This window comes from Melozone crissalis, unplaced genomic scaffold (assembly GCF_028551555.1).
Source record: "Melozone crissalis strain CALT ecotype California unplaced genomic scaffold, PUWL_Pcris_2 ptg000313l_1, whole genome shotgun sequence".
Taxonomy (NCBI): domain Eukaryota; kingdom Metazoa; phylum Chordata; class Aves; order Passeriformes; family Passerellidae; genus Melozone; species Melozone crissalis.
The window spans coordinates 12,500-37,330 of NW_026536064.1; the positions used below are offsets into that span (position 1 = coordinate 12,500).

General features: G+C 59.6%; 1 protein-coding gene across 1 annotated transcript; it reads right to left on the reverse strand.

Annotated features, from left to right (window-relative positions):
- Nucleotides 1-1,122: 1,122 nt before the first annotated feature.
- On the reverse strand, nucleotides 1,123-23,764 carry RASAL3 (RAS protein activator like 3). Its single transcript, XM_054294692.1, has 19 exons — nucleotides 23,750-23,764; nucleotides 21,682-22,030; nucleotides 20,601-20,752; nucleotides 19,706-19,778; nucleotides 17,863-17,924; nucleotides 17,024-17,115; nucleotides 16,046-16,169; nucleotides 15,363-15,461; nucleotides 13,767-14,321; nucleotides 11,654-11,798; nucleotides 10,780-10,924; nucleotides 9,719-9,955; nucleotides 7,989-8,190; nucleotides 7,803-7,906; nucleotides 6,119-6,476; nucleotides 5,240-5,359; nucleotides 3,511-3,680; nucleotides 2,254-2,329; nucleotides 1,123-1,245 (listed from the first exon to the last, which is right to left on the reverse strand). Exons 1-19 carry the CDS (start codon nucleotides 23,762-23,764, stop codon nucleotides 1,123-1,125), a joined length of 3,201 nt encoding a protein of 1,066 aa, XP_054150667.1.
- Nucleotides 23,765-24,831: the final 1,067 nt, after the last annotated feature.

Genomic DNA, 24,831 nt, shown 5'->3' on the forward strand with positions numbered 1-24,831 from the left:
ATCCCCAAAATTTGGGGGGATTTTTATAAACAAATAAAGTTTCTATTTTTATTTTTAATCCTGGTTTGGAGTTTTTCTATTCCCCTTTCATTACCGAATAAAGTTTTTATTTTTATTTCTATTTTTAAAGGGGTTTTTTAAATCATTTTTAACTCTAGTTTGTGTTTTTTTCACCCCCCCCCCTTTCCAGGTGTTTTTGGGGAAGATTTTGGGCCGTTTCCCATCCTGAAATTCCAGGATTTGGGAGTTTGGGATGGTCCTTGGGGGACAGGGAAACTGAGGCAGGAAAAAAAACCCCAAAATTCAGGGAAAATCCCCCAAAATTCAGAGAAAAATCCCCAAAATCTGGGGAAAAATCCCCAAAATTCAGTGGGAAAAATCCCCAAAATTCAGTGGAAAAATTTCCCAAAATTCCCAAATTTGGGATCCCAGGAAAGGGAAACTGAGGCAGGGAAACACACTGGGGAAACTGAGGCACGAGGGGGATTTGGGGGTTTTTAGGTGGATTTGGGGGGATTTTGGATTTTTGGGGGGATTTTGGGGTTTTTGGGGGGATTTTGGGGTTTTTGGGGTGTTGGAATCTTTTCCTGGGGCATTTTTTGGGATTGTTTTGGGGGATTTTCAGAGATTTTTTGAGGTATTTTTGGGCTGTTTTGGGGATTTTTGGGGGCGTATTTTTGGGGGATTTTCAGGGATAATTTTTTTGATATTTTAGAGATATTTTGGGGATATTTTCAGGACATTTCCAGGACATTTTGGGGTTATTTTCAGGGTTATTTTCGGGGTGATTTTGGAGCATTTTGGGTCTCAGAGCTCGTCGTGCTCCTCGTGCAGGGCCGGGGGCTCCCCGCAGGGTTTGGGGGATTTTTGGGGATATTTTGGGGACATCAAGGGGACATTGGGAACACTGGGAGGACACTGAGGGGACACCGAGGTGACATCAAGGGGACACTGGTGACAACGCCATCGTTTATTCCCGCGACACCGAGGGAGGTGGTGACAGTGACACCTTGGGGACACCTTGGGGACACCTTGGGGACATTCGGTGTCACACGCTGGTGGCATCACTGTCGTCACCGGGTTCATGGTGGCACCTTGGGGACACTTTGGCCACATTCGGTGTCACACGCTGGTGGCGTCGCTGTCATCACCAGGCTCATGGTGGCCCCTTGGGGACACTTTGGGGACATCGTGGTGGCCCCGGGCCCTGCGCAGCTCCTGCTCCAGCCCCGAGAGGCGCCGCTCCTGCAGGGAGGGGACACCGAGGGGACACTGAGGGGACACTGAGGGGACACCTTGGTGTCACCCTCTGGGTCATCTTGGTGTCCCCTGTGTCCTCAGTGTCCTCTCTGTGTCACCCTCTGTGTCACCTATGTCACTCCCAATGTCCCCCAGTATCCCCTCAATGTCCCCCAATGTCCCCCAGTGACCCAAATGTCCCCAAATGTCCCCTCAGTGTCCCCAGTGTCCCCCTAATGTCCCCAGTGTCCCTTCAGTGTCCCCTCGATGTCCCTCCAGTGTCTCTAATGTCACTTCAGTGTCCCTAATGTCCCCTCAATGTCCCCCAATATCTCTCCCATTGTCCCCCATTGTCCCCCAGTGTCCCCAGTGTCCTCCCATTGTCCCCCATTGTCCCAGAGTGTCCCTCCATGTCCCCCCAGTGTCCCCTCAGTGTCCCCTCAATGTCCCCAATATCCCCTCAATGTCCCTCCGGTGTCCCTAATGTCCCCTCAGTGTCCCCAGTGATCCAAATGTCCCCAGTGTCCCCCCAGTGTCCCCTGATGTCCCTTCCAGTATTCCTCAGTGTCCCCTCCCAGTCTCACCAGTGTCCCCAGTGTCCCAAACATCCCCAAATGTCCCCGTCCCAGTGTCCCCAGTCTCACCAGTTCCCTCCCAGTTCCCTTCCAGTTCCCTCCCAGTCTCACCAGTTCACTCCCAGTCCCTCCCAGTTCTCTCCCAGTTCTCTCCCAGTTCCCTCCCAGTATCCCCAGTCCCTCCCAGTTTGTCCCAGTTCCATCCCAGTATCCCCAGTATCCCCTCCCAGTCCCTCCCAGTTTGTCCCAGTTCCGTCCCAGTCTCACCAGTTCCCTCCCAGTTCCCTCCCAGTTCCCTCCCAGTCTCACCAGTTCCCTCCCAGTATCCCCAGTATCCCCTCCCAGTATCCCCAGTCCCTCCCAGTTTGTCCCAGTTCCCTCCCAGTATCCCCAGTATCCCCAGTCCCTCCCAGTTTGTCCCAGTCCGTCCCAGTCTCACCAGTTCCCTCCCTCTCTCCTCGTTGCTTTTCAGCCTCTCCAGGTCCTTCCTGCGGGTGCCCTCGGCTGCCGTCAGCCTGGGATGGAACGGGATAAACTGGGATGAACTGGGACGAACTGGGACAAACTGGGGCAAACTGGGACAGAATGAGGCTAACTGGGACCCCACATTGGGATAAACTGGGATAAACTGGGACAGACTAGGATGGGACCAAACTGGAGCAAACTGGGATAAACTGGGCCAAACTGGGGCCCCAAACTGGGGACAGACTGGGACAGACTGGGGCTAACTGGGACCCCCAACTGGGGCCAAACTGGGACAATGGGGGAGGACTGGGATGGGGCCAAACTGAGACCAAACTGGGACCAAACTGGGACAAACTGGGACCTCAAGCTGGGGCCAAACTGGGAAACTGGGATAGACCAAACTGGGACAAACTGGGACTCCAAACTGGGGCAAACTGGGACAAACTGGGATCCCAAATTGAGATAAATTGGGACCAAACTGGGATCCAAACTGGGAAACGGGGATGGGACCAAACTGGGACTAACTGGGATAAGGATGGACCAAACAGGGACAAACTGGGGCTAACTGGGACTCCAGAGTGGGAAACTGGGATGAAACCAAACTGGGACAGACTGGGACCCCAAATTGGAACCAAACTGGGACCCCAAATTGGGATAAAATGGGACTAAACTGGGACAGACTGGGACAAACTGGGACAAACTGGGATGGGACCAAACTGGGACAAACTGGGATGGGACCAAACTGGGACAGTGATGAGCGGACTGAGATGGACCAAACTGGGGCTAACTGGAGCTAATTGGGACCCCAAACTGGTATCCCAAACTGGGCCAAACTGGGGCTAACTGGGCCCCCGAACTGGGCCTAAACTGGGAAACTGGGATGGACCAAAGTGGGACCAAACTGGGGCAAAATGGGACCCCAAACTGGGACCAAACTGGGACCCCAAATTGTACCAAACTGGGACCTCAAACTGGGACAAACTGGGACCCCAAACTGGTCCGAACTGGTCCAAATTGGGCGGTGTGTCCCACCTGGCGGCCCGGTTGGCGGCGCGGGCGTTGCCCTCGTCCCCCGATTTGGGGTCCCCCGTGTTCAGTGACACCCCAGCTTTGGCACACCCCAAATTTGGGACCCCCCCACCCCATTTTAGGACCCCCCCCACCCCATTTTGGAGGTTCCCCACCCCATTTTGGGGGTCCCACACCCCATTTTTGGGGTCCCCACGCGCACCTGGCGGCCAGGTTGGCGGCGCGGGCGTTGCCCTCGTCCAGCTGCCCCCGCAGCCGCTCCAGGCGCTCCCGGTGCCGCTCCTCGGCCCGCGCCGCCCGCGCCTCCGCCCGCTCCAGGCGCTGCCGCAGCTCGGCCAGCTCGGCCCGCAGCGCCTCCAGCAGCCGCCCGTGCTGCGGACACCGGGATGGGGACATTGGGGACACCGGGGATAACGGGGGACACCGGGGATTGGAGACACTGGGGACATTGGGGGACACAGGGGACTGGGGACACCGCCCGCTCCCGCAGCTCCGCCCGCAGCGCCTCCAGCAGCCGCCCGTGCTGCGGACACCGGGATGGGGACATTGGGGACACCGGGGATAACGGGGGACACCGGGGATTGGGGACATTGGGGGACACAGGGGACTGGGGACACCGCCCGCTCCCGCAGCTCGGCCCGCAGCTCCGCCCGCTCCGCCCGTGCTGGGGACACCGGGACCGGGTCACCGGGACATTGGGGACACCGGGGATAACGGGGGGTAACGGGAATTGGGGACATTGGGGACACCGGGGATAACGGGGGGACACCGGGGTTTGGGGACATTGGGGACACTGGGGATAACGGGGGGACACCGGGGTTTGGGGACATTGGGGACACTGGGGGACACAGGGGACTGGGGACACCGCCCGCTCCCGCAGCTCCGCCCGCAGCGCCTCCAGCAGCCGCCCGTGCTGCGGACACCGGGATGGGGTTACGGGGACATTGGGGACACCGGGGATAACGGGGGGACACCGGGGTTTGGGGACATTGGGGGACACAGGGGATTGGGGACACCGCCCGCTCCCGCAGCTCCGCCCGCAGCGCCTCCAGCAGCCGCCCGTGCTGGGGACATCGGGATGGGGACATTGGGGACACCGGGGATAACGGGGATAACGGGGGTAACGGGGGGGTAACGGGGGACTACGGAGATTGGGGACACTGGGGACACTTAGGGACACCGGGGATTGGGGACACTGGGGACATTGGGGACACCGGGGGACTGGGGGACATCACCCGCTCCAGGCGCTCCCGCAGCGCCTCCAGCGGCCGCCCGTGCTGGGGACACCGGGATGGGGACAGCGGGAGGGTACCGGGGTCTTGGGGACACCGGGGACCCGGTTACCGGGGACTGGGGACACTGGGGACCCGGTTAGCGGGGCTTGGGGACACCGGGGATGAGGTTACGGGGAGGTACCGGGAGGTGTCACCCAGCCCCGGTCACCTCCTCCCGCAGCCGCCCGTGCTGGGGACACCGGGACGGGGACACTTGGGGACACCGGGGCTTGGGGACACCGGGATGGCGTCACCAGGCCTGGGGGGACCCTTGGGGACACCGGGAGGACATTGGGGGAACATTGGGGCTTGGGGACACAGAGGGACACCGGGGGACACCGTGGGGACACCGAGGAGACACGAGAGGACATTGGGGGGATACCGGGAGGACACCAGGGGACACCAAAGGACACCGAGGGACACTGGGATGGGGACACTTGTGGACAGCGGGTGACACTGGGACAGCGTCACCGGGGACTGGGGACACCGTGCGGACACCGAGGGACACCGAGGCACACAAGGGGACACCAGGGGACACTGAGGGACACCAAGGGACACCAGGGGACACCAGGGGACACTGAGGGACACTGAGGGACACCAGGGGACACCGAGGGACATTTGGGGACACCAGGGGACATTGGGGGACAGCGGCGTTACCTTCTCGAGCGGCCTGAGCCCGTAGAGCTCCCCCGGCGCCGCCGCGTCCTCGGCCAGGCGCTGCCACGGCACCGAGGGCTTGCGGGGCAGCGACGCCGACGAGCGGAGCTTCCCCCGGGGCTGCGACAACGGGGACAGACCGTTAGCGCCACCACGCCGTGATTAGTGACACCAGGACCCCATTAGTGCCACCACACCCTCATTAGTGACACCAGATCCCCGTTAGTGCCACCAGAGCCCGGTTAATGCCACCAGAACCCTGTTAGTGCCACCAGAACCCAGCCGGTGCCACCACATCTCCATTAGTGCCACCAGATCCCCGTTAGTGCCACCAGAGCCCGGTTAATGCCACCAGACTTCCATTGGTGCCACCAGAACCTCGTTAGTGCCACCGCACCCTGACTGGTGCCACCAGATCCCCATTAGTGCCACCAGAGCCCTGTTAATGTCACCAGAACTCCGTTAGTGCCACCAGAACCTCGTTAGTGCCACCACACCCCCATTAGTGCCACCACACATCCATTAATGCCACCAGACCCCGGTTAATGTCACCAGAATCCAGTTAGTGCCACCACACCATGATTGGTGCCACCACACCCTGATTGGTGCCACCAGATCCCCGTTAGTGCCACCAGAGCCCGGTTAATGTCACCAGAGCCCGGTTAATGTCACCAGCCCGGTTAATGCCACCACACCCTGATTAGCGCCACCACACTCCCATTAGTGCCACCGCACCCCCATTAGTGCCACCACACTCCCGTTAATGCCACCACAACCCCATCAATGCCACCAGACCCTTTTGGACCACCAATGCCACCCCAGACTGTCACCACCTGGCATCTCCACCCCCAGTGCCACCGTGTCCTCTCCGTCACTCACCGGGCCATCCCCGCTGCCCGGTGCCCCGGTGCCACCCCCGGGCGGTGTCACTGTCCCCTCGGCCGCGCTGTCACCCTCGGGCGGGCACCGTGCCCCCTTTCCCTGCGCTGGCACGCTCTGGGTGCGCTGGACGTGGCGGCGGCGCCGCGCCGGGACCGGTTCCGGTGTCCCCGGGGGTGACACCGAGGGTGTCCCCAAGGGCGGCACTGGGGGTGGCACCGGGGGTGGCACCGTCGTCGTCCCCTCGTCGTGGGCGCGGAGGCGGCGGACGCTGGTCAGGGATTGGCTCTTGAGGAGGGGGCTGTGCTTGGGGAGGTCCCGAGGGGGGAGAAATCCCGGCCGGGGGGGGTCCGAGGGACTGGGGACAGACAGACAGACATGGGGACAATGGGGACAATGGGGACAATGGGGACAATGGGGACGATGGGGACAATGGGGGCAATGGGGGCAATGGGGGCAATGGGGGCAATGGGGGCAATGGGGGCAATGGGGGCAAGGGGACAATGAGGACAATGGGAAAATGGGGACGATGGGGACGATGGGGCCAATGGGGACAATGGGGACAATGGGGACAATGGGACAATGGGGACAATGGGGGCAATGGGGACAATGGGGACAATGGGGACGATGAGGGTAATGGGACAATGGGGACAATGGGGACAAGAGGAGAAATCCCGGCCTGGGGCTGGGGGACAGATGGACAGAGGGACATTGGGGACAATGGGGACAATGGGGACAGTGGGGACAGAGGGACAATGGGGCAATGGGGACAATGGGGACAGAGGGACAATGGGGACAATGGGGGCAATGGGGGCAAGGGGACAATGGGACAATGGGGACAATGGGGACAATGGGGACAATGGGACAATGGGGACAATGGGGACAATGGGGACAATGGGGGCAAGGGGATAATGGGGCAATGGGGACAATGGGGACAATGGGGACAATGGGACAATGGGGACAATGGGACAATGGGGACAAGAGGAGAAATCCCGGCCTGGGGGGCTCGGAGGGGCTGGGGACAGATGGACAGATGGACAATGGGGACAAGGGAACACGGGGACAAGGGGATGAGGGGACAGGGGGACAATGGGGATCACAGAGACCCCAAATCCTGGTGGGACCAGAGGAGACCCCAAACCCTGGTGGGATCAGAGAAGATCCCAAAGCCTGGTGGGACCAGAGGGACCCCAAACCTTGGTGACATCTGAGGGACCCCAAACCATGGTGGGACCAGAGGAGATCCCAAATCTTGGAGGGACCAGAGGAGAGCCCAAACCCTGGTGGGACCTGGAGGACCCCAAATCCTGGTGGGATCAGGGGAAGCCCAAATCCTGGTGGGACCAGAGGAGACCCCAAACCCTGGTGAGATCAGAGGAGATCCCAAATCTTGGAGGGACCAAAGGGACTCCTAAACCCTGGTGGGACCTGGAGAACCTCAAACCCTGGTGGGATCATGGAGACCCCAAATCCTGGTGAGACCAGAAGAACTCCAAGTCCTGGTGGGACCAGAGGAACCCCAAACCTTGGTGGGACCAGAGGAGACCCCAAACCCTGGTGGGACCAGACCCATCGCCCAACCCCAGACAGAACCAGAGGAACCCCAAATCCTGACACCAACGTGTCCCCAGATGTCCCCAGACATCCCCAGGTGTCCCCATTGTCCCCAGGTGTCCCTCAGTACCTTCTCCCCGTGGTGGAGCTGAGTTGGACGGACACGGGGACAGGTGTCCCCTCCCTGATGGCCCTGAGGATGGTGGGCAGAGGCTCCAGCTCCTCCTGCGTGGCCTGGAGGACACCACGGGGACATTACTGGGTGGACCAGGAGGTGACAATGGGGACAGAGGGACGGTGGTGGTGGTGGTGGCACCTGGTCGAGGCTGGAGAAGATGTCGCAGAGCAGCAGGTGGAGCGTGGCCAGCTCCAGGGCCAGGTCCACCACGCCGTCGTAGGTGGCCATGTGGGCGCTGGCCTCGGGGGTGGACACGGCGTGAAGGAACTCGGTCATGGTGGCCCAGTGGTGCTCCAGGAAGCCGTTCATGAAGGTCATGTAGGGTTCCTTGTCACCAAACCTGGGGGCAAGGGGTCATTGTCATGGTCAGGGTCACCACCATGGTCATGGTCACTTGGTCCGCCATCATGGTTGGGGTCACCACCATGGTCATGGGTAATTGTCATGGTCAAGGGGTCATCACCACCATAGTCACTTGGTCCATCATCATGGTCTGGAGTCATCGTTATCGCCAAGGAGTCACCACCATGGTTGGGGTCACCACCATGGTCATGGTCAAGGGGTCATTGTCATGGTCATGGGTCACTGACATGACCATGGGTCATCATCATGGTCATGGTCAAGGGGTCACCACCATGGTCATGGTCACATGGAGCACCATAATGGTCTGGAGTCACCATCATGATCAAGGGGTCACCACCGCGGTCATGGTCAAGGGGTCACCATCATGGTCTGGGGTCAACGTCATGGTCATGGGTCATCATTATGGTCAAGGGGTCATCATCATGGTCAAGGGGTCATCAACATGGTCCTGGGTCATCATCATGGTCATGGAGTTACCACCATGGTCTTGGTCAATGGATCACCATCATGGTCATGGTGAAGGGGTCATCACCATGGTCATGGATTATCATCATGGTCATGGGTCACCATCATGGTCATGGTCAAGGGGTCACCACCGTGGTCAAGGGGTCACCAATATGGTCAAGAGATCATCACCATGGTCATGGGTCTTCATCATGGTCAGGGGGTCACCACCATGGTCAGGGGTCATTGTCATGGTCGGGGGTCATCATCATGGTCAGGGGTCATCACCATGGTCTTGGTCAAGGGGTCACCACCACGGTCATGGGTTATTGTCATGGTCAAGGGGTCATCACCATAGTCAAGGGGTCACCTCCATGGCCTGGGGTCACCACCATGGTCATGGTCAAGGAGTCACCACCATGGTCTTGGTCAATGGATGACCATCATGGTCATGGTGAAGGGGTCATCACCATGGTCATGGATTATCATCATGGTCATGGGTCATCATCATGGTCACATGGGCCACCATCATGGTCAGGGGTCACCACCATGGTCATGGTCAAGGGGTCACCACTGTGGTCTTGGTTAAGGCGTCACCATCATGGTCATGGACTATCATCATGGTCATGGGTCACCATCATGGTCATGGTCAAGGGGTCACCACCGTGGTCAAGGGGTCACCAATATGGTCAAGAGGTCACCACCATGGTCATGGGTCATCATCATGGTCACATGGGCCACCATCATGGTTGGGGCCCCAGACCATGGTCATGGTCAAGGGGTCACCACCATGGTCTGGGGTCATTTTCATGGTCAAGGAGTCATCACCATGGTCATGGGTTATTGTCATGGTCAAGGGGTCACCACCATGATCACATGGTTCACCATCATGGTCATGGTCAAGGGGTCACCACCATGGTCATGGGCCACCATCATGGTCAAGGAGTCACCACGATAGTCTGGGGTCATCATCATGGTCATGGGTCACCATCATGGTCATGGGTCACCATCACGGACAAGGGGTCACAGATCACACATGGAACGTCTCCGCGGTCACCTACGTGGTGAAGTTGGCCAGGTTCTGGATGACCTTGGCCACCAGCGTGAGGCTGCGGGCGGTGGCCTCGCCGGGGTACTCCTGGACCAGGCCGAAGAGGCTGGGGGACATGATGGCCGGGCAGAGGAACCTGAGGAACAGCGAGGCCGACACCAGGCGCCGGCCGATGTCCTCCTTGCCGCGCGCCGCGCACGCGTCCCACCACGCCGAGAAGACCTCGGCCAGCTCCGACGGGAAGGACCTGCCCGGGGACGGCACGGTGGGGACAGGGGACACGTCAGGGCCACCACGGGGTGGTGGTGGCATCATGGGGGGGTGGGCATGTCGCCATATCCATCCTGATGTCCATCCTGGTGTCCATCCCCATCCCTGTCCCCAAATTTGTCCCCAGGTCCATCTTGATGTCCATCTCCATCCCAAAATTATCCCTGGGTCCATCCTGGTGTCCATCCCCATCCCGAAGTTGTCCCCAGGTCTATCCTGGTGTCCATCTCCATCCCAAATTTCTCCTTTGGTCCATCCTGGTGACCACCTTCATTCCTGTCATCCATGGTTGTCCCCAAACTTGTCCTCAGGTCTATCTTGATGTCCATCTCCATCCCAAAATTGTCCTTGGGTCCATCTTCATGTCCATCTCCATCCCTTCACCCATGGTTGTCCTCAACCTTGTCCCTGGGTCCATCCTGGTGTCCATCTCCATCCCTGTCCCCAAGCTTGTCCCCAGGTCCATCCTGGTGTCCCTCCCCATCCCAAAATTGTCCTTGGGTCCATCTTCATGTCCGTCTCCATCCCTGTCACCCATGGTTGTCCCCAAGCTTGTCCCCATGTCCATCCTGATGTCCATCCCCGTCTTTGTCCCCAAATTTGTCCCCAGGTCCACCCTGTCACCCACCCCAGGACGGTGACAATCCCCAACCCCTGGTCCCCATCCTGTCTCTGATCCCACCACCATGTCCCAGCTCCTCCAAGGTTCTCCTGGCCCTGGTGCCACCCCTAGTGTCACCCTGATGCCACCCCAGATGTCCCCAGATGTCCCCAGGGTGTCCCCAAGGTGTCCCCACTCACTCGGAGCCGTCGGTGATGCGCCTCAGGGTCTCCTCGCACACCTGCCGCAGGTGCTGCTGGTGCTCCGACAGCTCCGGCCCCGAGATCTTGCTGGGGTCCACCTCGAAGCTCTGCTCGGAGCTGCAGAGCTGGGCCACCACCTCCCCTGGGGACAGGGGACAACCCGTGAGGGGACCGAGGGGTCACCAAGGTGGGGATGGATGGGAAGACCCCAAAACACGTTCTCATGGGTGGTCAGGGGTGTCCCACCATCCATGAGAGGACCAAGGTGTCACCACCACCTCTCCTGGGGACAGGGGACAACCAGTGAGGGGACTGAGGGGGTCATCAAGATGGAGATGGATGGGAAGAACCCAAAACACGTCCCCATGGGTGGTCAGGGATGTTCTACAGCCCATGAGGGGACCAAGAGGTCACCACAGTCCATGAGGTGACCAAGCTGTTACCACCACCTCTCCTGGGGACAGGGGACAACCCGTGAGGGGGCTGAGGGGTCACCAATGTGGGGATGGATGGGAGGAACCCATAACACGTCCCCATGGATGGTCAGGGATGTCCTACAACCCATGAGGTGACCAAGAGGTGACCACCACCTCCCCTGGGGACAGGGGACAACCCGTGAGGGGACCAAGGGGTCACCAGGGTGGGGATGGATGGGAGGAACCCATAACACGTCCCCATGGGTGGTCAGGGATGTCCTACAACCCATGAGGTGACCAAGGAGTCACCACCACTTTTCCATGGATGCTCAAGGATGTCCTACAACCCATGAGGTGACCAAGGAACCCACACCACATCTCCACAGATGGTCAGGGCTGTCCCACCACCCCGATGTCCATCCCACCCGAGGTGTCCCCATGTCCCCTGGGCGTACCCAGCGTGTCCTGCAGGTACTTGGCCCCCACCAGCTTCATGTACTCGTCGATGGCCTTGGTGGCCAAGGTGTTCTCGCGGAAGATCAGCGCCTCGCGGTCGTCCAGGCGGTCGAGCTCGGCCACGCCCAGGTCGGTCAGGAAGGACTGAGGGGAACAGGTGGGGACGGTTTGGTGGCATCTGGGACATCTCAAAGGGTTTGGTGGCATTTGTGACACCTCAAAGGGTTGGTGGCATCTGGGACATCCCAAAGGTTTGGTGGCATCTGGGACATCCCAAAGGCTTTGGTGGCATTTGGGACACCAAAATGAGCAGGGCAACCATGATGGGTCTTCTGGCGTTGTTCTGTGTCTGGTGTGGTGTCCTAACTCATTCAACACAACTCAGTGCAACCCAAACCAACCCAACCCAACCCAAACCATCAAACCCAACTCATCCCAACTCAACCCAACCCAACTCAACCCAACCCAACCCAACTCAACCCAACCCAACCCAACCCAACCCAAACCATCAAACCCAACTCAACCCAACACAACCCAACCCAACCCAACCCATCAAACCCAACCCAAAACATCAAACCCAACTCATCCCAACTCAACCCAACTCAACCCAACCCAACCCAACTCAACCCAACCCATCAAACCCAACCCAAAACATCAAACCCAACTCAACCCAACTCATCCCAACTCAACGCAACCCAACCCAACTCACCCAACACAACTCAATTCAACTCAACACAATGCGTCCATCCCATCCTCACCCAACCCAACTCAGCCAACCCAACCCATCCCAATCCAACTCATCCAACATAACCCAACCAATCCCATCCTCACCCAACTCATCCTATATTCACCCAACCCAACCCATCCCATCCCAAACCAACTCAAACTAAACCCAACCCATCCCATCTTCACCCAACCCAACCTAACTCATCCCATCCTGTCAATCCCAACCAAACCCAACGTATCCAACCCAACCCAACTCATCCAACCCAACTCAACTCAACCCAACTCATCCAACACAACCCAACCCAATCCAACCCAACCCACCCAACCCATTCCATCCTCACCCAACTCATCCCATCTTCCCCCAACCCATCCCAAACCACCTCAACCAACTCATCCCTACCCAACACATCCCATTCATCCTCTCCCAACCCAACTCATCCAACTCAACCCAATCCCTCCCATCCTCACTCAACTCAACCAACCCATCCCATCCCATCTCATCCAACTCAACCCAACCCATCACATCTTCACCCAACCCAACTCATCCCAACCCTACCCATTCCTCACCCAACCCAACCCACCCAACCCAACTCATCCAACCCATTCCATCTTCACCCAACCCAACTCATCCCATCCCATCAATCCCAACCCAACCCAACACAATGCATCCATCTCATCCTAACTCAACCCAACTGAACTCAACCAAACTCTTCCACTCCAACCCAACCCTACCCAACTCCTCCACCCCATCCCACCAATGTCAACCCAACCCAATGCAATGCGTCCATATCATCCCAAGCCAATTTAGCCCAACCCAACCAAACCCAATGCATCCATCTCAACCCAACTCAACCCAACTCATCCCAACCCAACTTAATTCAACCAACCCACCCAAACTCAACCTAACCCAACTCAACTCAACCCAAACCATCCCATCCCAACTCATCCAAGCTAATCCAACTCATCCCATCAATCCCAACACAACCGAACCCAATGCATCCATCTTATCTCATCCCAACTCAACTCAACCCCTCCTTGCTCAACCCAACTCATCCCATCTTCACCCAACCCCACCCAACTCAATCAACCCATCCCATCCTCACCCAACCCAACCCATTCCATCCCATCTTCACCCAACTGAACTCATCCAACCCAGCCCAACCCATCCAACCCAACCCATCCCATCTTCACTCAACTCAACCCAACCCAACTCATCCAACCCAACCCATCTTCACCCAACTGAACTCCTCCAACCCAACCCATCTTCACCCAACCCAAACCCAACCCATCCTCGCTCAACCCAACTCATCCAACCCAACTCATCCAACCCAACCCATCCAACCCAACCCAACCCAACCCAACCCAACCCAACCCAACCCCACCCACCTTGGCCTTGCCGGTGCTCTGCAGCACGCGCACCAAGGCGCCGGCCAGCTCCTCCTTGTGCCGCGTGGCGATGGCCGGCTCCAGCCGCCCGCACAGCTCCCGGTAGTGGAAGGTGACGAACTCGGCCAACTCCTTGTAGCGCACGATGGGCAGCACCCTCACCCGCCGGTAACGCCCGCGCAGCCGCAACGCCGGCGCCGGATCGGCGACGCCGGCGCCGCTCAAGGTGTACCAACGCTCCAGGGGCTGCCACGCCGCCAGCTCGGCCAGCGGGATGGTGACGGAGGCCACCGGGTGCCACCCGGCGGGGTCGTCGTGGTGGTGCTGGTGCTGGTGGCACAAGGTGACGGTGAGGGCGCGCGCCGGCGGCAGCGCGGCCAAGTGGAAGAGCTCGCCCCAGAAGAGTTGGCCGTCGTTGCCGGGCGGCTTGGCCGTGGTGCGGGCGAAGACGGCGCCGTCCAGCTGGAGGTGGCAGCGGAGGCGGCGCCGCGCGGGGAGGTGGCGGCCCTCGAAGAGGGACAGGGACAGCGAGAGGTCCAGGCGCTCGCAGTTGTCCTGGGGGGGACAGGGGGACAATGGGACATGGGGACAGAGGGACAATGGGGACAATGGGGACAAAGGGATGGACAAGGGGACAATGGGATAAGGGGACAGGGGACAAGGGGACAATGGAGAAGGGGACAGGGGGACAATGGGGACAAAGGGACGGACAAGGGGACAAAGGGGACAATGGGGACAGGGGGACAAAGGGACGGACAGCAGGACAAAGGGGACAATGGGGATAATGGGATGGGGGACAGAGGGACAGGGGGACAGAGGGACAGGGGGACAAGGAGACACCGGGGACAAGGGGATAACGGGATAAGGGGACAAGGTGACAAAGGACAAGGGGACAATGGAGAAGGGGACATGGGGACAATGGGGACAAGGGGACAGGGGGACAAGGGGACAAAGGGATGGGGATAAGGGGACAAAGGGACAATGGAGACAAAGGGAGAAAGGGGATGGACAAGGGGGCAAAGGGACAATGGGGACAAGGGGAGAAGGGACAAGGGGACAAGGGGACAATGGAGAAGGGGACAAGGAGACAAGGAGATGGACAAGGGGACAAGGGACAATGTGGATAAGGGGAGAAGGGACAGGGGGACAAAGGGGACAAGCGGGATGTGGGTGGCGGTCGTGGGGACAAGGGGACAAGAGACAAATGGACAATGGGGATACGGGGACAAGGGGACAAAGGGACAAAGGGACAATGGGACAATGGGGATAATGGGACAAGGGATAAGGGGACAAAGGGACAAGGGGGCAATGGGGATGTGAGTAGGGGTCATGGGGACAACGGGACAAAGGGGATGGACAAGGGGACAATGGGAGTCCCCAAGGTGTCCCTGAGGTGCCCCCAAGTGTCCCCAAGGTGTCCCCAAAGTGTCCCCGAGGTGTCCCCAGGTGTTCCCAAGTGTCCCCAAGGTGTCCCCAAGGCGTCCCCAGGTGCCCCCAAGGCGTCCCCAGATGTCCCCACAGTATCCCCCAGGTGTCCCCAGGGTGTCCCCCGGGTGTCCCCAAGATGTCCCCAGGTGTCCCCAGGTGTGTCCCCACCTTGTTGGGCTGCGCCGTCCGCCGCAGCTCCTCGATCCAGCGGTCGCGCTCGGCCAGGGAGGAGCAGCCGAAGGAGCGGCTGCCGGCGGGGGTGATCACCTGGGGACAGAGGGGACAATGAGGGGACAGGGAGGGGACAGGGAGGGTGACAGGACACTGAGGGGACATTGAGGGTGATGGGGACATTGAGGGTGATAGGGACATCGAGGGGGAAAAGGACAAGGAGGGTGACGGGGACATTGAGGGGACACTGAGGGTGACAGGACACTGAGGGGACATTGAGGGTGACAGGGACACTGAGGGGACATTGAGGGTGACAGGGACAATGAGGCGACCCTTTTTGGGGTCAGGGTCCCCATTTTTGGGGTCAGGGTCCCCATTTTTGGGCTCAGAGTCCCCGTTTTTGGGGACAGGATCCCCATTTTTGGGATTTGTGTCCCCATTTTTGGGGTTTAGGAGCCCCTTTTTGGGATTTAGGAGGCCCTTTTGGGGGTTTGTGTCCCCATTTTTGGGCTCAGAATCCCCATTTTTGGGTTCAGGGTCCCCATTTTTGGGTTCAGGGTCCCCACTTTTGGGGTCAGGGTCCCCACTTTTGGGGTTTGTGTCCCCATTTTCGGGGTTTGTGTCCCCATTTTCGGGGTTTGTGTCGCCATTTTTGGGGTTCAGGAGCCCCCCGGCCGTACCTGGAAGCAGAACCTCTCTCCCACCAGGCTGCCGTGCACGGGCCGGACGATGACGTTGTCACCCGTGAGGTCCAGCTCGGGCGGTGGCACCAGGGACTCGCGGGATCCGCTGCGGCTGGGGACCCTGGGGGGACACCAATGTCACCGGGGGCACCAAAAATGGGGACAGAAATGTCACCAGGACCCCGAAAACGGGGACATCAATGTCACCAGGAGCCCAAAAATGGGACAGAAATGTCACCAGGGGCACCAAAAATGGGGACAGAAATGTCACCAGGACACCAAAAAGGGACCCTGGGGGGACACCAATGTCACCAGGGGCACCAAAAATGGGGACAGAAATGTCACCAGGACACCAAAAATGGGGACAGAAATGTCACCAGGACCCAGAAAAGGGACCCTGAGGGGACACCAATGTCACCAGGGGCACCAAAAATGGGGACAGAAATGTCACCAGGAGCCCAAAAATGGGACACCAATGTCACCAGGACACCGAAATGGGGACATCAGTGTCACCAGGAGCCCAAAAATGGGGACAGAAATGTCACCAGGAACCCCCAAAAAGGGACCCTGAGGGGACAGAAATGTCACCAGGACACAAAATAGGGACAGAAACGTCACCAGGACACCAAAAACAGGACCCTGAGGGGACACCAATGTCACCAGGACACCAAAAACGGGGACATCAGTGTCACCAGGAGCCCAAAAATGGGGACAGAAATGTCACCAGGAACCCCCAAAAAGGGACCCTGAGGGGACAGAAATGTCACCAGGACACAGAAATGGGGACAGAAATGTCAGCAGATCCCTAAAATGGGACCCTGAGGGGACACAAATGTCACCAGGACCCTCAAAAGGGACCCTGAGGTGACACTGAGGGGACACAAATGTCACCAGGACCCCAAAAATGGGGACACAAATGTCACCGGGACACCAAAATGGGGACAGCGGTGTCACCAGGCTGGGAGCGTCCCCTACCTGTCACCGTCGGGCGCTGCCACCACCCCGTGGTCACCCTTGGTGGCACCGCGGCTTCTCCTGTCCCTGAGGAGCCTCTTCCACAGCAGCCCCTGGGGACAGCGAGGGGACAGGTGACAATGACAGGGACAGGGGACAATGACAGGGACAGGGACAGGTGACAATGACAGCGACAGGGGACAATGATGGGGGACAATGACAGGGACAGGGGACAGGGGACAATGACGGGGGACAGGGGACAATGACAGGGACAGGGACAGGGGACAATGACAGCGACAGGGGACAATGATGGGGGACAATGACAGGGACAGGGGACAGGGGACAATGACGGGGGACAGGGGACAATGACAGGGACAGGGACAGGTGACAATGACAGCGACAGGGGACAATGATGGGGGACAATGACAGGGACAGGTGACAATGACAGGGACAGGGACAGGGGACAATGACGGGGGACAATGACAGGGACAGGGGACAATGATGGGGGAACAGGGACAGGGGATGGGGACAGCGATGGGGACAGGCGACAATGACAGGGACAGGGATGGGACAGGGACAGGTGACAATGACAATGACAATGACAATGACAGTGACAAGGACAGTGACAGTGACAATGACAGTGACAGGTGACAAGGACAGTGACAGTGACAATGACAGTGACAGTGACAATGACAATGACAGATGACAAGGACAGTGACAGTGACAATGACAGTGACAGGTGACAAGGACAGTGACAGTGACAATAACAATGACAGTGACAGGTGACAAGGACAGTGACAGTGACAATGACAGTGACAGGTGACAGTGACAGTGACAAGGACAGTGACAGTGACAGTGACCTTGACGTTGCTGAGCTGGGAGCTCGGGGGGGGCTCAGCCCGGGGTCCCCTCTCGTCCGGGTCTGGGAGGGGAAACCAGTATGGACCAGTATAGACCAGTATAAACCAGTATAGACCAGTACAAACCAGTATAGACCAGTATAAACCAGTAACACCCAGTGCTCCCGGTATAAACCAGTACAAACCAGCATAAACCAGTATAGACCAGTATAAACCAGTACAAACCAGTATAAACCAGTATAGACCAGTATAGACCAGTATAAACCAGTAACCCCCAGTAACCCCCAGTGTTCCCAGTATAAACCAGTATAAATCAGTATAAACCAGTAACCTGCCCAGTGCTCCCAGTAACTCCCAGTAACCCCCAGTCCCTCCCAGAAGCTCCCAGTTCCCTCCCAGTGCTCCCAGTATAAACCAGTATAACTCGATCCCCTCCCAGTCCCTCCCAGTTTGTCCCAATCCCCTCCCAGTCCCTCCCAGTATAACCCAGTGCCCTCCCAGGCCCTCCCAGTTTGTCCCAGTCCCTCCCAGTATGTCCCAGTATCCCCCAGTAACCCCTCCAGTCCCTCCCAGTCCCTCCCAGTCCCTCCCAGTATAAACCAGTATAACTCGATCCCCTCCCACTCCCTTCCAGTCCCTCCCAGTATAAACCAGTATAACCCAATTCCCTCCCAGTTTGTCCCACTCCTCTCCCAGTGCCCCCCAGTCCCCTCCCAGTACAAACCAGTATAACCCAGTTCCCTCCCAGTATAACCCAGTCCCCTCCCAGTACAAACCAGTACAAACCAGTATAACCCAGTTCCCTCCCAGTATAACCCAGTCCCCTCCCAGTAAAACCAGTACAAACCAGTATAACCCAGTATAACCCAACCAGTATAACCCAGTATAACCCAGTCCCCTCCCAGTACAAACCAGTACAAACCAGTACAAACCAGTATAACCCAGTTCCCTCCCAGTATAACCCAGTATAACCCAGTATAACCCAGTTCCCTCCCAGTATAACCCAGTCCCCTCCCAGTAAAACCAGTACAAACCAGTATAACCCAGTATAACCCAACCAGTATAACCCAGTATAACCCAGTCCCCTCCCAGTACAAACCAGTAAAACCAGTACAAACCAGTATAACCCAGTTCCCTCCCAGTAAAACCAGTATAACCCAGTATAACCCAGTATAACCCAGTTCCCTCCCAGTAAAACCAGTAAAAACCAGTATAACCCAGTTCCCTCCCAGTATAACCCAGTATAACCCAGTATAACCCAGTATAACCCAGTATAACCCAGTTCCCTCCCAGTATAACCCAGTCCCCTCCCAGTAAAACCAGTACAAACCAGTATAACCCAGTATAACCCAACCAGTATAACCCAGTATAACCCAGTCCCCTCCCAGTAAAACCAGTACAAACCAGTATAACCCAGTATAACCCAACCAGTAAAACCAGTATAACCCAGTATAACCCAGTATAACCCAGTCCCCTCCCAGTAAAACCAGTACAAACCAGTATAACCCAGTTCCCTCCCAGTATAACCCAGTATAACCCAGTATAACCCAGTATAACCCAGTATAACCCAGTTCCCTCCCAGTATAACCCAGTCCCCTCCCAGTAAAACCAGTACAAACCAGTATAACCCAGTATAACCCAACCAGTATAACCCAGTATAACCCAGTCCCCTCCCAGTAAAACCAGTATAACCCAACCAGTATAACCCAGTATAACCCAACCAGTATAACCCAGTATAACCCAGTTCCCTCCCAGTATAACCCAGTCCCCTCCCAGTAAAACCAGTACAAACCAGTATAACCCAGTATAACCCAGTCCCCTCCCAGTGCCCCCATGTCCTCACCAGGGTCCCTCCTGCCCGCGTTGGTGCCATCGGAGGCGGCGCTGCCGGCGCGGGTCCTGCTGCGCCAGGGACCCTGGGGACACCCCGGGGACACTGAGACGTCACCACGGTGTCACCACGAGGTGCCACCACCCCCAGGGGACACCACCCAGGAGGTGCCACCACTCCAGGGGACACCAAGGGGACACCATGAGATGCCACCAACATGTCACCATGAGGTGCCACCACCCCCAGGGGACACCGCGAGGGGACACCACCCCAGGGGACACCAAGGGGACACCATGAGGTGCCACCACCATGGGGACACCATGAGGTGCCACCAAGGGGACACCATAAAGTGCCACCCAGGGGGCACCACGAGGTGCCACCACACCCAGGGGACACCCAGGTGTCACCAGGAGGTGCCACCAAGGGGACACCATGAGATGCCACCACCCATGAGGTGCCACCACCCCCAAGGGACACTGAGATGCCACCAAGGTGTCACCAGGAGGTGCCACCACCCAGGGGACACCATGGGGACACCATGGGGTCCCACCACAAGGTGCCACCACCACCCAGGGGACACTGAGACGCCACCCAAGGGACACCAGGAGGTGACACCAAGGGGACATTGAGGTGGCACCAAGGGGACACTGCGGGGTCAGGAGGTGCCACCAAGGGGACACCACAAGGTGCCACCAAGGGGACACCATGAAGTGTCACCACACCCAGGGGACACCCAGGGGACGCCATGAGGTGCCACCACCCCCAAGGGACACCAACGTGTCACCACGAGGTGCCACCACCAAGGGGACACCGTGAGGCGCCACCAAGGGGACACTGAGGTGCCACCACCCAGGTGCCACCACGAGGTGCCACCACCGGCCGGTGTCACCCCGGTGTCCCCTCTCACCTGCTCGTTGTCCCTGGGCAGTGGCACCAGGTGCCCGTCCAGCAGCGAGAACTGGGACACGTCCCACACCTGGGTGGCGTCGGGTGGCACCGGGGCCACCAACGGTGGTGGTGATGTCCCCAAGGACGCCGGGGATGTCCCCAAGGGCGGCGCTGAGGGGACACAACGGCGCGGGGGTGACCACGGTGGCATTGTCACCCGTGGAGGGGACAGGAGGCACCAAAAGCCCTCCCCGATGTCCCCCAATGTCCCCAAGTGTCCCCCTACATCCCGTCATGTCCCCTCCTGTCCCCTGATGTCCCCAAGTGTCCCCTGCTGTCCCTTCATGTCCCCTCCTGTCCCCTGATGTCCCTGCTGTCCCCTGGTGTCCCCCTTGTGTCCCCAAGTGTCCCCACTGTCCCCTGGTGTCCCCACATCCTCCACATCCCCTCCTGTCCCCCTCGTGTCCCCCACTGTCCCCCGATGTCCCCAAGTGTCCCCTCATGCCCCTTGTGTCCCCACTGTCCCCTCGTGTGCCCTCCTGTCCCTGATGTCCCCAAGTGTCCCCCTCCTGTCCTCTCATGTCCCCTCCTGTCCCCGCTGTCCCCTGGTGTCTCCTCAGGTCCCCTGATATCCCCAAGTGTCCCCACTGTCCCCCAATGTCCCCAAGTGTCCCCTCCTGTCCCCCACTGTCCCCAAGCGTCCCCTGCTGTCCCCTCCTGTCCCTTCCATCCCCATCGTGTCCCCCCACTGTCCCCACATCCCCTCCTGGTCCCCAATGTCCCCAAGTGTCCCCACATCCCCTCGTGTCCCCTACTGTCCCCTCGTGTCCCCCGCTGTCCCCCAATGTCCCCAAGTGTCCCCTCCTGCTCCTGATGTCCCCCGATGTCCCCTCGTGTCCCCTCAGGTCCCCTGATGTCCCCTCCTGTCCCCTTGTGTCCCCCCAACCCCACTGTCCCCAAGCGTCCCCTGCTGTCCCCTCCTGTCCCGTCCATCCCCATCGTGTCCCCCTCCTGTCCCCACATCCCCTGATGTCCCCACATCCCTTCCTGTCCCCTTTGTCCCCCTGGTGTCCCCAAGCGTCCCCAAGCGTCCCCCTCACCTTTGCCCGCCTTGCACGGCGCCGAAATCGCCCTCCTGAACAGCGACCGCCGCGCGCTGGCCTTGGCGACACCTCTGTCCCCTCCCCCTTTGTCGCCTCCTTTGTCACCTCCCCCTCTGTCGCCCCCTCTGTCGCCGCTGCTGTCGCCGACAGTGTCGGGGTGGCTGTGGGAGCGCCGCCAGCCCTGCAGCCGCGCCCAGCGCCGGCTCCCCGGGGACCCCCCGAGTTTTTGGGGGAAAACCCCGAATTTTTGGGGGTCCCCGCCCGGCCCGGGGGTCGCCGTGCGCCACTTGTAGGATTTCAATAGGGCGGGGGGCGACAGCGGCACCGAGGGGGCGTCCGGGTCCATCTGTGGGGCGGGAAAAAGGGGGGAAAAAAGGGGATTTTGGGGTTTGTGAGGTGGTTTTGGGGTTGGGGGAACAGGAGGAGCAATTTTGGGGTTGGGGGGGAGTCGATTTTGGGGGGTTTATGGGGTGGATTTGGGGTTTGTGGGGTTTAGGGGGGAATTTTGGGGGGTTCATGGGGTGGATTTTGGGGTTTGTGGGAGCAAATTTGGGGTTTGGGGGAACAATTTTGGGGTTGGGGGAGTCAGTTTTGGGGGGTTTAGGGGTTGGGTTTGGGGGTTTTGGGGTTTAGGGGAAGAACTTTGGGGGGTTTAAGGGGTGGGTTTGGGGTTTTGGGGGTCAATTTTGGGGGGTTTCTATGGGGTGGTTCTGGGGGTTGTGGGGTTGGGGAGACAATTTTGGGGTTGGAGGAGCTGAATTTGGGGGTTAAATTTGGGGGTTTTGGGGTGGGGGGAGTCAATTTTGGGGGGTGGGTTTGGGGTTGGGGAGCAAATTTGGGGGTTGGATTTGGGATTTGGGGTTTGGGGTTGGGGGAGTCAATTTTAGGGGGTGGGTTTGGGGCTTGAGGGGTGGGGGGAGCTGAATTTGGGGGGTCCAAGGGGGCAGGAGAGAGTGGGACGGACGGACACGGTGACAGAGTGACAGGGGGGACAGGGGGACATGGGACAGGGGACAGAGGGACACGGGACACAGTGACAGGGGGACAGGGGGGACAGGGGGGACAGGGGGACAGGGGACAGGGGGACAGGGGGACAGGGGACAGGGGGACACGGGACACAGTGACAGGGGGACAGGGGGGACAGGGGGACAGGGGACAGGGGGGACAGGGGGACAGGGGACAGGGGGGACAGGGGGACACAGTGACAGGGGGACAGGGGGGACAGGGGGACATGGGACAGGGGACAGGGGGGACAGGGGGACAGGGGACAGGGGGACAGGGGGACACAGTGACAGGGGGACAGGGGGGACAGGGGGACATGGGACAGGGGACAGAGGGACACGGGACACAGTGACAGGGGGACAGGGGACAGGGGGACAGGGGGACACAGTGACAGGGGGACACGGGACACAGTGACAGGGGGACAGGGGGGACAGGGGGGACAGGGGGACAGGGGACAGGGGACAGGGGGACAGGGGACAGGGGGACAGGGGGACAGGGGACAGGGGGACAGGGGGACAGGGGGACAGGGGGACATGGGGGACAGGGGACAGGGGGACAGGGGACAGAGCCACAGGGGGACAGGGGGGACAGGGGGACAGGGGACAGGGGGACAGGGGGGACAGGGGGACAGGGGACACAGCGACAGGAGACAGGGGGACAGGGGGGACAGGAGGATAAGGGAGAGCGGGACAGAGGGACGGGAGGACAGAGGGACAGGGGAATAGGGTGACACAGTGACAGAGGGACAGACAGACACGGTGACAGAATGACAGAGTGACAGGGTGACAGGGGGAAATGGTGACAGGGGAAATGGCGACAGGAGGACAGGGGGACAGAGGGACAGGGTGAAATGGGGACAGACGGACACGGTGACAGAGTGACGGAGGGACAGACGGACACGGCGACAGAGTGACAGAGGGGCAGAGGGTGACAGAGGGACAGGGGAGGGACGGGGGGACAGAGGGACAGGGGGATGGGGGGAAACGGTGACAGGGGGACAGAGTGACAAAGTGACACAGCGACAGAGGGACAGACAGACGCACGGACAGACTGACGGACGCACCGACAGCCGCCCCATCGCCACCCCCGGGCCCCGGGCGCGGGCGGCGGCACCGGCGCCGCTTCCGTCGCGCCCCAAAACCGCGCTCCCCTCCCCCGCCTTTCTCCCTTTTGTCACCCCCCCTTTGTCACCTCCCCCTTGGTGGCACTTCAGGACCCCCCCACACCTGTCAGTGCCACCCCCCAGGTGCCACCTGCGCCCTTTTTTTGGCTTTTTTTGGGGGTTTTTTTTGGCTTTTTTTTGGTGTCACCGCCGCCCCCCAAACTGTCACCTCAATGAGGGGGGGGGTGGCACCATCCCCCCAATTTTGTCACCCCCCTTTTTCACCTCCCCCTTGGTGGCACTTTAGGACCCCCCCCACCTGTCAGTGCCACCCCCCAGGTGCCACCTGCGCCCTTTTTTTGGCTTTTTTTTGGGGTTTTTTTTGTGTCACCGCCAAAATTGTCACCTCAAGGGGGGGGTGGCGGTGGCCACATCCTCCCGCGACAGTGGGGGAGGGGATGGGGGGGTGTGACAAAAATTTTGGGGTCCCCCCCCACCCCCCAACCCCGACCCCCCCTTTAGCATCCCCTGAGGGGATTTGGGGACAATTTTGGAGATTTTTTGGGGGGAGAATTTTGGTTTTTTTGGGGTTTTTGGTGTCCTCCCCCCCCCCCCGCCCCGAGGTACCTCCGGGGCTGCCGCGGCCGCGCTCGGTTCCTGTGGCGGCTTCCCCACATGTGACCGAGCGGGGCACACCCCCGGAGCCTTCCTCCCGCTCCTCCTCCTCCCCTCGGAGCCTTCCTCCTCCTCCTCCTCCTCCTCGGGGAGGGGATGGCGCTGGGGACACCGGGGGGACACCACAGGTGAGGGGACACCTGAGCCCCGGTTCCTTCCCCACATGTGACCGAGCGGGGCACACCCCCGGAGCCTTCCTCCCGCTCCTCCTCCTCGGAGCCTTCCTCCTCCTCCTCCTCCTCTTCGGGGAGGGGATGGCGCTGGGGACACCGGGGGGACACCACAGGTGAGGGGACACCGAGGGACAGGTTCCTTCCCCGTGTGACCGAGCAGGAGTTTGGGTCACACCCTCAGAGCCTTCCTCCTCC

Bases quoted from the DNA above. Each gene is read 5' to 3' on its own strand.
- RASAL3 (XM_054294692.1), bottom strand. The intron at 15,462-16,045 runs GTACGGCCGGGG...CTCTGTCCCCAG, and splicing joins GAGAGAGGTTCTGCTTCCAG to GTGATCACCCCCGCCGGCAG. The intron at 2,330-3,510 runs GTGCGCGTGGGG...GTTCCATCCCAG, and splicing joins GCCGCCAACCTGGCCGCCAG to GCTGACGGCAGCCGAGGGCA.